At 38.6% G+C, this 13,237-nt stretch overlaps 1 protein-coding gene across 1 annotated transcript in view; it reads left to right on the top strand.

The window, feature by feature from the left end:
- Positions 1 to 13,237, top strand: part of LOC135223095 (ectopic P granules protein 5 homolog) — a 759,396-nt gene that overhangs the window by 216,516 nt on the left and 529,643 nt on the right. Inside the window, 1 exon segment of the mRNA XM_064261599.1 lies at positions 10,687 to 10,850. Coding sequence (XP_064117669.1) covers positions 10,687 to 10,850 — 164 coding nt within the window.

The following is a 13,237-nucleotide window of genomic DNA, read 5'->3' as shown; positions in this document are numbered from 1 at the left end:
AAGTTCGTAAAGATATAAGCCATGCTCATTTTTAGGCCTACTGATAGGACATTCCCTGATAAGTAAGGGGTTCCCACTTAATCTGATTAGTTTACAGCCTTTTCTGGGTTTTATCACCTTTACAGATATAGGCTGCATAAGAGTTCTACTATTATATAGCCTTACCAATAGGCTACTATATCAGTATCAGCCCCTAGTCATAAAAACTGTTAATTAAGCCTAGGATACTATTTTTATCCAATCCTAGGCTATTTGGGCTAAACTACCTCTTACTTAGTAAATCAACAATAGGATGTTTCCTATATTGTTCCCTCTAAACCTAATAAGGCAGTCCCAGGTTAATGGCGATCCGGTATTATGGGCCTAGACCAGCGATTTACACGCCATGACGTGCAGAGTTTCAGTTATCGGTGCCTATCGGTGCCATAAGGCCCCAATAACAGAATTATGGCAACATAACATACCTAACCGAGGTGCCATTAACCAGTTATTTGTCCCTCAAGCACCATAAATTGCTGTGTTATGGTTAATGGCAGTTTTCGCTCATCAGCACCCCGCCAAGAATGGAACCCCCACCAGTGACCCGGGACTGCCTGTATAGGGTACTGCCTAATCCAGATTATTCTCGATCAGTCATAATGTAAAGGCTATATAAAAACAGAAACTTACTCATATGTAAACTCAGTTAGGCTAACATTTTTGCCTAACCCAGGTTTATACCTAGCCCTAGGCTATTTGGTTTTATAAAACAGTAACTTTCTAATGTGAAACTTACTGATGTTGTTAAAACTTGGTTAGTTTGGAAGCAAAGATGATATCTTTATTATCAGTTGGCTTTTATTCACTGTAAGAATGTACAATACAAGGTTTACATGATGACAGAGTAAGCCAAGAATGAAGCATGGAGTTACTAGGCTATGAGTTCCAACAATCTGTCAACCACACACAACAACAGCGTACTATCAATACGATACAGCTAAATACTTTTGAAAAAGATAACACACAAATGAATGTCACTACTCCTTTAAAGAAACTCATTAAAAATATTACAGACCTGCAAATTAGGCATAAAGGAAAATGCAATTTTATAACACCAACATTCATGACAACATTTAGTGTTTATGGCAACACTATGCTTACAAAGAAAATTGAAAAAATACTCAAGATGGACTAAAATAAACTGAATACTAACAGATGTGACACTGTATAGTTAGGCTATCACCTAGTATAGGTTATTGTCTAATCCTGATTAATTAATTCACCTTTAAGGGTAAGTATTGGGTTAACCAGGTGTAATTTGTAGTCTTTAAGTTAGTCTACTACCTCATAGAATATTTGGTTTACTGATTTTGATCGACTGTATAAAAACAGTACCTTACTAATGTGAAACTTTGAGTTAGGCTAACCTATCACCTAGACTAGGTTATTTAATTCCCTATTAAGGGTATGCACATGATATCCTAGAGCACTGGTAGGAATGGCACTAGCACAAAAAGTTCAATGTGGTTCCGAAAAACAGAGATATGACATACTGAGATTTACCCGCAGATGTGACTGAGTTCTGAACAGTGTGTTGTTGGTGGCACAGAAATATTATTGGAACGTTGCTCTCAGTAAGGGTTGGCAGGCTACGTTTCAAATTGGTAGTGTAAACTTGGCGGGACTAGGTTGTGGTTCTTATGAAATTAGTCATAATATTGCTCATTTATTGAGTAAGCACTCTACCTTTTACCTCCTGAGTAATTTGAGCCAGGTTACAAAGTGCTCAGTCCCACTGCTCATCTTCATTCTTTATAAGCCTTGTATGAGTTGGACAGTTAGTTGCTGCTAGCCATTTATTTCTCCTTTCCTTGTCACTTTCGCTTGGAATACGATGCCACCTATTTGTGCATCCTACAACAACACACAACTGAACCGTTGCTTTTAAATAAGGCGTAGATTATCTTGAATGATCAGCGTTCTTCTCATAAGGTAGAAGAGGGGAATGTCTTTTTGCCCACCAGCAGTGTTATTGTTTGGAAAAGACGTGTTCATGACGTCACATTAATGACTCCTATAGGACTGGGAAACCCCAGAAAAATGCTGCCCATAGTAGATTCGCTTCACCCGTGGATCTCATGCCCAGCGCCGTTCCTTACGAAGCTCCTGATTGGCTGTTGATAAGCCAATCACAGGCTGGAAATTCTCAGTCTCGACTTTCGAGAGTTCACATAGGCAACATCTATGTTCCAGCATCTTTTAAATTATAACTTTCATTACACCTAGTTTTACCTGCAGCAAATGAGCATTTCCCTATTTCATCACTAAACATCGTCAAGCCTATGACTTAAGGATTTTAAAGTTGTTGTGGCGGACAGAACAGGGAGCGTGGGTCCGGCAGACCTCGTGACCACATGGGTCCTGCAGGATGGCGTTGCACCCCACCTCTTGACAGTTGGTAGCCTGTAAGTGAACAGATACATACGTATCAGCAGATACTAACAGGGCTAACCTGTTAAGAGATATGAAGCTCCGCTGCATGCCGGAGTGAAAAATATACTGGGCATAATCCTCTCCTGTACTCTGTGAGAAAAAGTCCATAGGACATGGTAAACTGGTCTAAAAACTCCGGTACACCAGAGCGAAGATTTCCGTCGAACCAGTTACCTGCTCATATACTGATAGTACACCGAGGTGAGGGTACAATCACAGCGGAGAACACGAGAAGATTACCCATAGAAAACATAAGATAAAATAAAACAAAACAGCATAAATAAAAAGGCAAGCGAAGCGTAGCTCCGCCGTAAAACCCTTTCGCAAGCCGACGAAGAACCCGGATGGTGAGCGGGTGCTCCGCCAGACAAGCGGAAGAGACAACAGAGATATAATCATAAGACAAGAATACAAGGGAAGCATGTCAAGGCTGCTCCGCTACTCCCCCCAAGGAGCTGGCGGAGGATAAAGGATAAAGGAGAGAGAGCTACAGAGAGCACCGGAGAGGACCCAGTGCGAGCTGGTGGGGTGGCCAACCCAACCTGAACGCACGAGGCACCCCCCTGAAACTCATAGAGAACGGTAACATACCCAGACTCCGAACCCCCTTTAGCCTGTAACTCCCGTACCCTCCCTGGGAAGGGAGGAGAAGGGGAGGGGTGCTCGGGTGGTTGCCATAGCAACCGTGAGCGAGCGAGGACTATCTCCCCCCTGGGTTGGGAGGGAGGAAGATGGGGTGGGGTACCGAGCTGGAGATCAGCTGGCCCGACGCGATCGTAGATGGACCACGAGGCGAACAGGACAGACCATACGTAGCCTAGGCTAGAGCGAACCGTCTCAAACATGCAACCCATAATAAATACATCGTAATAAAAATGAAAGGAAGGAAATCACGAGTGAGAGAAAGAGATGGGTCGTCCAGGAGAAGTTAGGCTAGCCTACCCGAAGGTAGACAGACCAACAACTCGGGAGCTGGCCTCTGCCGATACGTAAAACGGAGGGCGACGGCCAGGGTGGCTGGACTAAAGAAAAGTGGGAAATATATGTATGGTTATATAAAACCCACTCGCCTAACAGACCTAGACAAAGGTACATGCATGCATGAACACTGAGCTAAGACACTGAGGCATAGGATTTCCGAATAGTACGATGTAAAACAATAAAAATAAATAGTAGCACCTTCCGCACCACAATTAAAATATAATATAACATAGATATATACACTGCACAGAATAGCCACTACGGTATGGGAGACCGAAGGAGCTAAAGGGAAACACGAGGCGAGCCGGCATGGCAAGCCCAAGACCAGACAAGGAAGGGCCGTTAATGAACCTAAAAAATGGTTTAAAAATGGATCCTGACTGGCTAAAAATACGTGTAACCTTTCGGCAGTATACTTAACTTAGCTGCGGCGATAGCTTGGAACTCCATTGCAGGGGATAAATCCAAATTAGCACACAAAAACACAGAGCAAGGAAAAACACGTGCGTGTGGAAGGTCGCTAACGAAAAGGATGGCCACGAGAGGCGCTGCTGTCAGCGTGGGGGAGTCTGTAGTAGTAGTTGTCGACACCGGCTGTGTACCAGCTCTCTCGGGAGGGGGATTTTGATGAAGGAGAATTCTAAATGACAAGAGGTCCGTGGTAGTGGTCTCACTCGCCCCAGTACCATACCGACACCCTCTTTTTATTTAGGGTGAGCGAGTCAGATACTCTGACATCCCCCTATTTCTGTTTTTCTCTGGTAATGTTAGTATCATTTACCTAGAAATAATGAACTTAAGGGATTATTTCACAAAGCGACACGGACTGACCCCAGAAATTAAACATATTATGTAAAGGATACACGAATAACACAGCTACTATGCTAAAACCAAGAGTTGTGAAAGTGAGTGGGACTTTCGTATGAACAAAACCTACTGGCAACTGTTTTGAACGTTTCCTAGCAGACGGGAGCTGGCTAACAAGACAGGGGAGCAAATTGCCAACGTGGTAGGTATTTCTGTGCCTTGTGGTTGAATAAATTCACCACCCTACTCGAAGAGGAAACTGCACTTTCCTCTCGAATGAATATGCACTGAGCTCACCTAGCTGTGGTTCACTATACCTCAGGGCTAGCTAGTTTCATGCAAAGGCTTGCCGGCATGCAATTGTCAAGAAAACCCTAACTTGATAACACATGACTCCTGACTGAGTGCTTGCTACCAAAACTGGAAATTCGCAGCGCTTTATTCACCCATTGCTAAATTAAAATCTGCTCCGCTGCTACCTGCGTTGGCTCTTGCTGTCGCTTGCGAATGTTGAATTGCAGGTTTCTGGTTGCAAATTCCCTTTGAACATTGATATTAGGTTCTCTTCAATATCGGCAGTACAGTTTGACTTTGGGAACAAAGTGATGAAAACCTCAGTCTTCAAATACAGCATGAGTATTCCAAATTTTGCTGTTGAACATCCAGATTGCGGGTAGAGAACTTGTGATATTTTTCAGTGTCTGTGGATTTGCTACATGATACATGAGAGGTTTCAGCTTCAAGTCTCCCAATTCATTGCCACCCAGCAGTTAGCCTATCCTTTGCCGCATTAAATCTTGGCATCAGCTCTTCACGGCTAATGTATGTTTTTTTGTAGTATTTTTTTTTTTGTTTTTTTTTTCCAGAAAAGACCTGTCTTGTAAATATTAGAAGTTTGCTGAGGTGTGTAACCTTCCTTATCATTGATTTCCTTGAGTATCTTGGGGAATTTTTCAGCTGCTTTTATTCTACTCTCACTAACTCACTGCCAACAGACTCGTGCTACAAGTCAGCATGTTATTTAGAATGATGAAACCATCCATGATTTGCAGCAAATGTTTCATCATCAATGCTTTTGCCTGCCCTAGCCTTCAAATCATCAAAAAGGCTTTCAGCCTTTCCTGAATCAGCATGAAGCTATGTGGTACACCTTTGTCTCTGGTGTGCCATCTAGATATCTAAATAATTTTCATTTATTCTACACCCTCTCCCTTATCTTAATTATAATTGTTGACTGCATAGGTACAGCTCTTGTTATGTGTTCCATGATTCTATCTTTGTTCTAAAAGACAGTGATAGTTGAGCGATTCATATTACAGTGAACCTGTTGTATGCGCGTTCTCAATATTCACAGACTCACGCATTCGCGTATTTCTTTATGGACCATACCTACCCATTATTTGCTAGAAATTCCCATGTTTGTGGTATTTTTCTATGAGAAATATCCACAAATTCATGGTTTTTTTTATCAGTTTCATCATAAAATGCATTTTTGTGATAAAAATAGTAAAAAAACCACTTATAAACATTTTTAGTGGGTATTCTTGAGTTTCAACTAACGAAATAGGCAATTTTAAGCATTTTTATAGGGGTTCCAACTATTTGCAAAATCTAGCTATTTGCAGGGAGGTCTGGTACACATCCCATGAGTACAGGGGGAACACTATAGTAATATAATGGTGTGCCACCTCAACAATTTTGTCACCACTCTTATTTCTTTGTTTCCATAGATATAGCTTGCCTCTTTTTACCACTACCACTTTTCGTATCATCATTTGTTTTACACTTGCCGTTAGCCATGATAGATAATGTCTGTGCTAAATATTTCATCATAAAGTCACACAAATAAATCCGAGAACAGAAGATGATGTCTTAACCACTTGTGTAGGCTCAGGTCTGGGACCTCTTTTCCACTGGTGTATTGGCATCGTGTACGTTGTTGTTTGCCGTGGGTAGTTGAAAGTTCATAAGTAGAGGATGGTGTGTGTGTGTGTGTGTGTGTGTGTGTGTGTGTGTGTGTGTGTGTGTGTGTGTGTGTGTGCACTCCAAATTTAGGGTTAGGAAAAATAATTTGTGCTATACAAATTTTTTATATAAATTTATTTATGAATTTTTAACCATGAAGCACACAACATGAGAATTTTAGTTCAATAATGACAAATGAAAATTTAAAGTGAATCCCTTTAGCTATACGGTCAGAGTGTCATCATACTTTATAGTGGTGATGTATGGCATCAGGACGCCCCTTAAAGATACCTCTGTAATAGATTTTGCAACTGGACCAATAATATAAATTTTTTAAAGGTGTCTAGAATAAGGCAATTTTTCCTTATGGAAGTGTGTTTTTAGAGGAAAACAAGGCAACCACCAATATCATGTTCATCTTTTAACTTTTAAATCACAGTAGAGCTCCCATTAAAAAAATGTCAGCATTGCGGCCACTGCATTCGGCTACTATACACGGAAGTTGTACCAGGTGAAAATTGGAGCCAAATTAAATGATAGTGGGCTGCCATGTATAAGTGACCTGAGGAAGAGAATGTAAAGTAAATGACAGAAAGCAATGCAGCCAGTGCAAAGAAGTTGTCTAAAACCTTTAGTCAGTGATGCATTCAATGATCTGGTTAAATGCACCATATAATTAATAGTACAGGTAGTGACCGACTTACGACCGCAATTGGTTCTGCAAAACAAGTCGTAACTCGATTTGGACGCATGTCGAGTCTGCTAAATTACTGTAGAGTTTATCGTACATATACATATTGTGTAATGATATTGACATCATCTGAAATTCATATTTTATCAACATTTTCTTAGATTATTACTTATATTATCATATTTAAGTCATAATTCATTATTATTTAACATTCATTATCATTAAAACCATTGTATTACCATTCTTAGTGCATATTCTTACTGTCATATATGTATTACGATAGTACTTTACGATACCCTTTCACAAGTTCATATACGTATGTAAAAATTCAACCCCTTCTTTAGCTAGTTTATTTTGCTGTCTTTTTCTCTAGAATGTGTATTATATTTCCTAGTTATGATTTCTTTACATTTTTGTAGCATGTGTAACATCTCACACCTATGTATAAAAATATAAAAATAATCATAACTAGGAAATACAATGAAGTCTAAAGAAAACAAAGATAGCAAAATAAATTAACTAAAAAAAGGTTGAACCTACAAACGTAGCAATATGAAACAGTGTGATGTGTGGAGAACGGGCACGTCTGACGACTTTGACAAACGTTAACAGTAAGGCGTAGTAATGACGTGTACATTACTACGCCTGTTTCATATTGCTACGTTTGTAGGTTCAACCTTTTCTTTAGTTTCATTGTACGTATTTCCTAGTTATGATTATTTTTATACCATTTATATCGTCTCTCTGCACGACATTACTACTCCATTGCTGTTACATTCGGCAAACGTTGACCAAACTGTTTCTCCTCGCATCATACTGTTTCATAATGCTTCGGTTGTCACGTTCATATAAAAATTCATCCTTTTTTTTTTTTTAGTTAATTTACTTATTGTATTTCCTAGTTATGATTTCTTGGAATTTTTTATACCATTTGTAACGTCTCTCTACGTACTGTTACATTCGCCAAACGTTTGTCCAAACTGTTTCTCCTCGCATCATACTGTTTCATAATGCTTCGGTTGTCACGTTCATATAAAAATTCATCCTTTTTTTTTTTTTTTTAGTTAATTTACTTATTGTATTTCCTAGTTATGATTTCTTGGAATTATTTATACCATTTGTAACGTCTCTCTACGTACTGTTACATTCGCCAAACGTTTGTCCAAACTGTTTCTCCACGCATCATACTGTTTCATAATGAAAATTCGGGCAAATTAGGTGTTGCCCTCCCAAATGAACTTCACCTCGTACGCCTATGATTACGTGGAAAAAATTCTATCGAATCGAGGCTTTCACTGAAGAGAGAGAGAGAGAGAGAGAGAGAGAGAGAGAGAGAGAGAGAGAGACTTCGTTTGTCATGCTCATATAAAAATTCATCCTTTTTTTAGTTATGATTTCTTGGAATTTTTATACCATTTGTAACGTCTGTAACGTCTCTCTACGTACACGAAATTGCGTCTTATGTATTGTTACGTTTGTTAAGTTCATAGCAAACCCGTTTCTCTATGCATCATCCTGTTTCCTGTTGTTACTTTTGTCATGTTTAATTTAAACACTGGATGCTACAGTACAATTTGTTTAATGTTGAAAAATACAAAATACAGGTGCAAAAAAATAGAAAACATTCAAAAATGCAATTGAAACTAGTATGTAGTACAGGAAAATATAATAAAATTAATGACTGCTGGCATCGCTGGTGCTTGGCTGGAGGTCGTTGACTTCATCAGCTGAAGCGACGGTCGGGGTGACGGGAGGAGTTGTTCGTTTCACAAACATGGTGAGTTTCGTCTGGATTGTTTGTTTCTTTTTCTCCTCGTAAATTTCACGATACGGACGAAACAAATCGTGTGCCATCCGTTCAATCTTTGCAAACCTTTCATAATTTGGGTCCATTTCTTCTAAATGTGCAAGGAGTTTTTATTTAGTTGAGCTAATCCTTCTGATAAATTCCCTTGGCGGTTAAATTTCCTTTCTGGCAACTCTTCATCCTCCGCTTCTCTTCTTTCTTCCTCCGCCACTTGTTCTTCTTCCAGTTCAATCAGCTCTTCATTTGTAAGTTCTCTTCGGAAGCGTGGCTCTAGCAAATCCTCAATATCTTCTATTTCACAATCCAAGGAAAGCTCTTTTGACAGTTTCACTATTTTTTCCCCGTATCACATCAAGTTCTTGTTCACTGTCAAATCCATCAAAATCATTCACATAACGTTTAACGCACTTCTTCCATATGCCATTCATACATTTCTCCGTCACAGTCTCCCAGGCAGAAGACACATTCTTGATAGCATGCAGAATATTGTAGCGTTTCCAAAATTCTCGTAGGGATAGTTCTGGGTCGGCATCTAGAGCAGCTATGGCTTGCGCAAAGGTGATTCTTAAATAGTTTGCCTTAAATGTTGCAATCGAACCTTGGTCCATAGGTTGAAGAATTGGAGTGGTGTTTGGTGGCAAAAAAACCACTTTCACATCAGGATTCAGATCAGCTAAGTGAGGTGGATGTCCAGGCGCATTATCGAGCAGCAGTAAAATATTGAAAGGAATTCCTTTCTCTAGGCAGTATTCACGCACTTGAGGAATGAAACAGTTGACAAACAGTCTTCAAAAACTAAAAGTGTCTGCGTCATCCATGCCTTACGGGTTAGAGCGAAAGTGAGAGACAGGCAAAGTGTACTTGCTTACATTCTTGAACGCTCATGGGTTTTTCTGAATGATAAATTAAAAGGGTTTCAGCTTGAACCCCGCGACATTCCCACCAAGCAGTAGAGTCAGCCTATCCTTAAAAGCTTTAAATCCTGGCATGCTACTGGCTTCCTTATGGATGTAAGTGCGTTCTGGCATTCGTTTCCAGAACAAACCTGTTTCATCAACATTAAATATTTGTTCTGGAAGATATTCCTCATCCGTAATCATTTCATCGAGACTGGTCGACAAACTTGCTAGCTCCTTCCTCATCCACACTCGCTGCTTTCTCCAGTCACTCAAACACTATGCAGCTGGATCGTTTTTTTGAACCTCTTGAACCAGCCAATGCTTGCCAAAAATTCTTGCTTATACTCTACTCCAGCACGTTCCTTCAAAGTCTGAAACAGACTTCTAGCCTTCATCTGCACAGTAAAAAGGCTTAACGGTGTCCTTTTTTGGATTTGATCTTCCATCCAAACATGCAATAATTTTTCCATTTCATGGATGGGGCCAGTGTGTTGTTTCGTAATCACTGTCGATCGCATGGGTGCAGAACCTTTCACAGCATCACGAATCCTTTCCTTATCCTTAAGAATCGTGGACACAGTAGAATGAGATAACTTCATATCACGTGCGATCACATTCACTTTCTTCCCTTCTTCGAACTGCTTAATCACTGTCATTTTTGTGTCCAAGTCAATGGCCTTCCTTTCCTTCTTGGCATGTTGAGGAGTAGATAAACACAGTTTCCTCTTGGCAGACATTTAAAAAATGATCAAAATTAACACAAAGTTATTGAAAAATGAACACAGCAGAGCGAGAGATGCGTTCAGTACGGAGCTACAGGCAACACTGAGTGAGCGCGGGACCCGAGAGATGCACGGATGCAGCAGGAAAAAGTATCGTACGTTCGTATGCACGTTCTGCCGAAAAGGGTGAAAATAATAGTCGTAAAGTCGATCAGACGTAAGTTGCATAGGTCGTAAGTCAGTCATTACCTGTACTCAGTCTGTTCTTGTGCTAGCATTCCAGGTTTTTTTTATATTTAATGTCGAGTTCATATTGACAATATTATTATTATTTTTTTGCAGAAAGTGGGCACTGATATGGGAATTAGTTCTGTATCATCAAGCCTTCTGAGTATTTACCGATGGGGCCAACAAGTGATAGATCTTCCAGCAGATCACCCTGCTCTACCTGTTACCTTACAAATGTACCTTACACTCCATCTAGCACGTGTTCCACCACAGCCTGGGTAAGGATTAATAAAAATTTGATGTTGAACTGTATATTAAATGCAGCTGTCTCAACTTAACATAACTACATGCTTGTACCTGACTATTTTAATACTTTTATCATAAAATAGCGTGAAAATATTACGGTAATTGTTTAATAATTCTTTATGAAAATGTCTGCAAATAGGCAAATTTCCTGTGAATAATGTGGATTTACATCCACAGAAAAACCTGCAAATAGTTGAATCCAGAAGAGTGAATAGGCGGGGGTCTACTGTACAGAGGAAATAATCAAAGGGTAAAAATTAACTTGAAAAGTTTAAAATTAATAAGGAAGCAGTGGTAATAAATTTAGTGATAAATGGGTAAATTTTTCACAACTGTCACTTAGAAATCCAGTATACAAAGAAATTTTGATGATTATGCTTAAGGTGTGGTTTGCCAGAGATTGTGTCCTAATTAAAAAAGATTTACTTACACAGATCTAACGAATCATGTTCACATGTTGATCCCAAACGATAAAATGATACAGACAGTCGGCTTAAGATCTGGGAAAAACATCTGTAAATTGCAAAGATTCACCAATAAGGTCACTTACACATTTCCCAGATTAGGTGATAATGTTATCTGCATTACTATTAAAATCAACGGATCATACTTTGGTCTTCCGAACATGTCCATCAGAACCGTCCATGACATTTACTACAATTCTAATTGGCCAGCAATTCTTATCAATAGTCTTGTCTTTGATTAGGGCAACATCTCCTATCATAATATCCCAATAAGTATTGTTCTGTATCCTTTGAGACTTAAGTAAAGGCAGGTATTCCTTCCTCCAACAGCACCAAAATATATTGGCTAAGGTTGGAATATGCCTTCATTCAGCATTGTATAAATCCCTTTTGTGGAATTCTCCCATTGTATCTGCAGTTGATTCATATTCAGCCTTTTGTGTCAGCAGCATCAACAGTGTTAGAATCAATGGACATTTTGGATCAGAAGAAATGGGTACAAGAGTTCTCAAGTTGATAATTATGCTGACTTCTGCTATGAACATATCCAACATATGTGTTAAAGTAATTCTCGTAGCTTAACATCTGGGAAAGACATCTGTAAATTCCAAAGATTCTCTAATAAGGTCATGTACACATTTCCCAAATAAGATGGTAATGTAATTCATATGTATTACAGTTAAAATGAAGCACTGAAATACTGTGATTCAAATAAACAAAATTTACTAATCCTGTACAGTCCTGCCCCCTTATTCACGTTCTCAAGATTCGCATACTCACCTATCTTTTCCTTTGGACCATATCGTTGGAAATTCGCCTATTCGCGGGTTTTTACCGACAATAAATATTCACTAATTAGTGTATTTTTATGTTATTTTCATGTCTAAATACATTTTTATGATACAAAATTTATTTACTAATTTTCAAATATTAATATTGATTAATACTGTGTTAGTAAGTTTAATAAGATTAAATGATATCATGTAATAAAAATAATTCACTCTCTCTCTCTCTCTCTCCTCTCTCTCTCTCTCTCTCTCTCTCTCTCTCTCTCTCTCTCTCTCTCTCTCTTACAGAGATGTGTTTTTTGTATGATAAGTAAATGATTTACTAATTTTCAAATATTAATATTGATGTAAACAGCAATGATATAAATTCATTAAAGAAAATACCATATTGAATCAGTAAGATTATAGTTCTTATATGAAAAAATTATGTGAGAATGAAGGAATTTCCGTTCTGTTGAGGTAGAAGTCTTTGTCCATGATTACCATTTTGCCGTCTTTGTTGGATCTACTTATTAAAAACAAATCATTAAACTTTTCTTCGCGCTTGGGATGGCTTTCATAAATCTAAAGGGAGCAGGGATATTTTCGTATTTAGGTCATTTCAAAGCATTTAGTAACACTCCTTTTAAACATATATATATATATATATATATATATATATATATATATATATATATATATATATATATCTATATATATATATATATATATATATATATATACACACACACACACACACACACAGGCAGTCCCCGGGTTACGACGGGGGTTCCGTTCTTGAGACGCGTCGTAAGCCGAAAATCGTTGTAAGCCGGAACGACGCTTGGAAATATGTCTTAAACTAATAAAAAGTTATAAAAACCTTACTTGTATTCCTTTGGTTACACTACGTGTTGTTTCCTGTAGTTTTATGTACAACCTGGAGTTATTTTCATAAAAGAATGCTGGTTCTTGAAGGTAAAAACTATTGTAATCCTCTGGTGACACTACATTCTTGAAGTTTTATGTACAACCTGGAGTGATTTTGCCAAATCTTGAGGGCTACAAGAACAGCTGATTACTATTTACGTATCATATAGACTAATTAAAGTAAACGTATCTTTAAAT

Source organism: Macrobrachium nipponense, chromosome 8 (genome assembly GCF_015104395.2).
Source record: "Macrobrachium nipponense isolate FS-2020 chromosome 8, ASM1510439v2, whole genome shotgun sequence".
In the NCBI taxonomy this organism is placed as follows: Eukaryota; Metazoa; Arthropoda; class Malacostraca; order Decapoda; family Palaemonidae; genus Macrobrachium; species Macrobrachium nipponense.
This window is presented reverse-complemented; position numbering and strand designations above follow the sequence as displayed.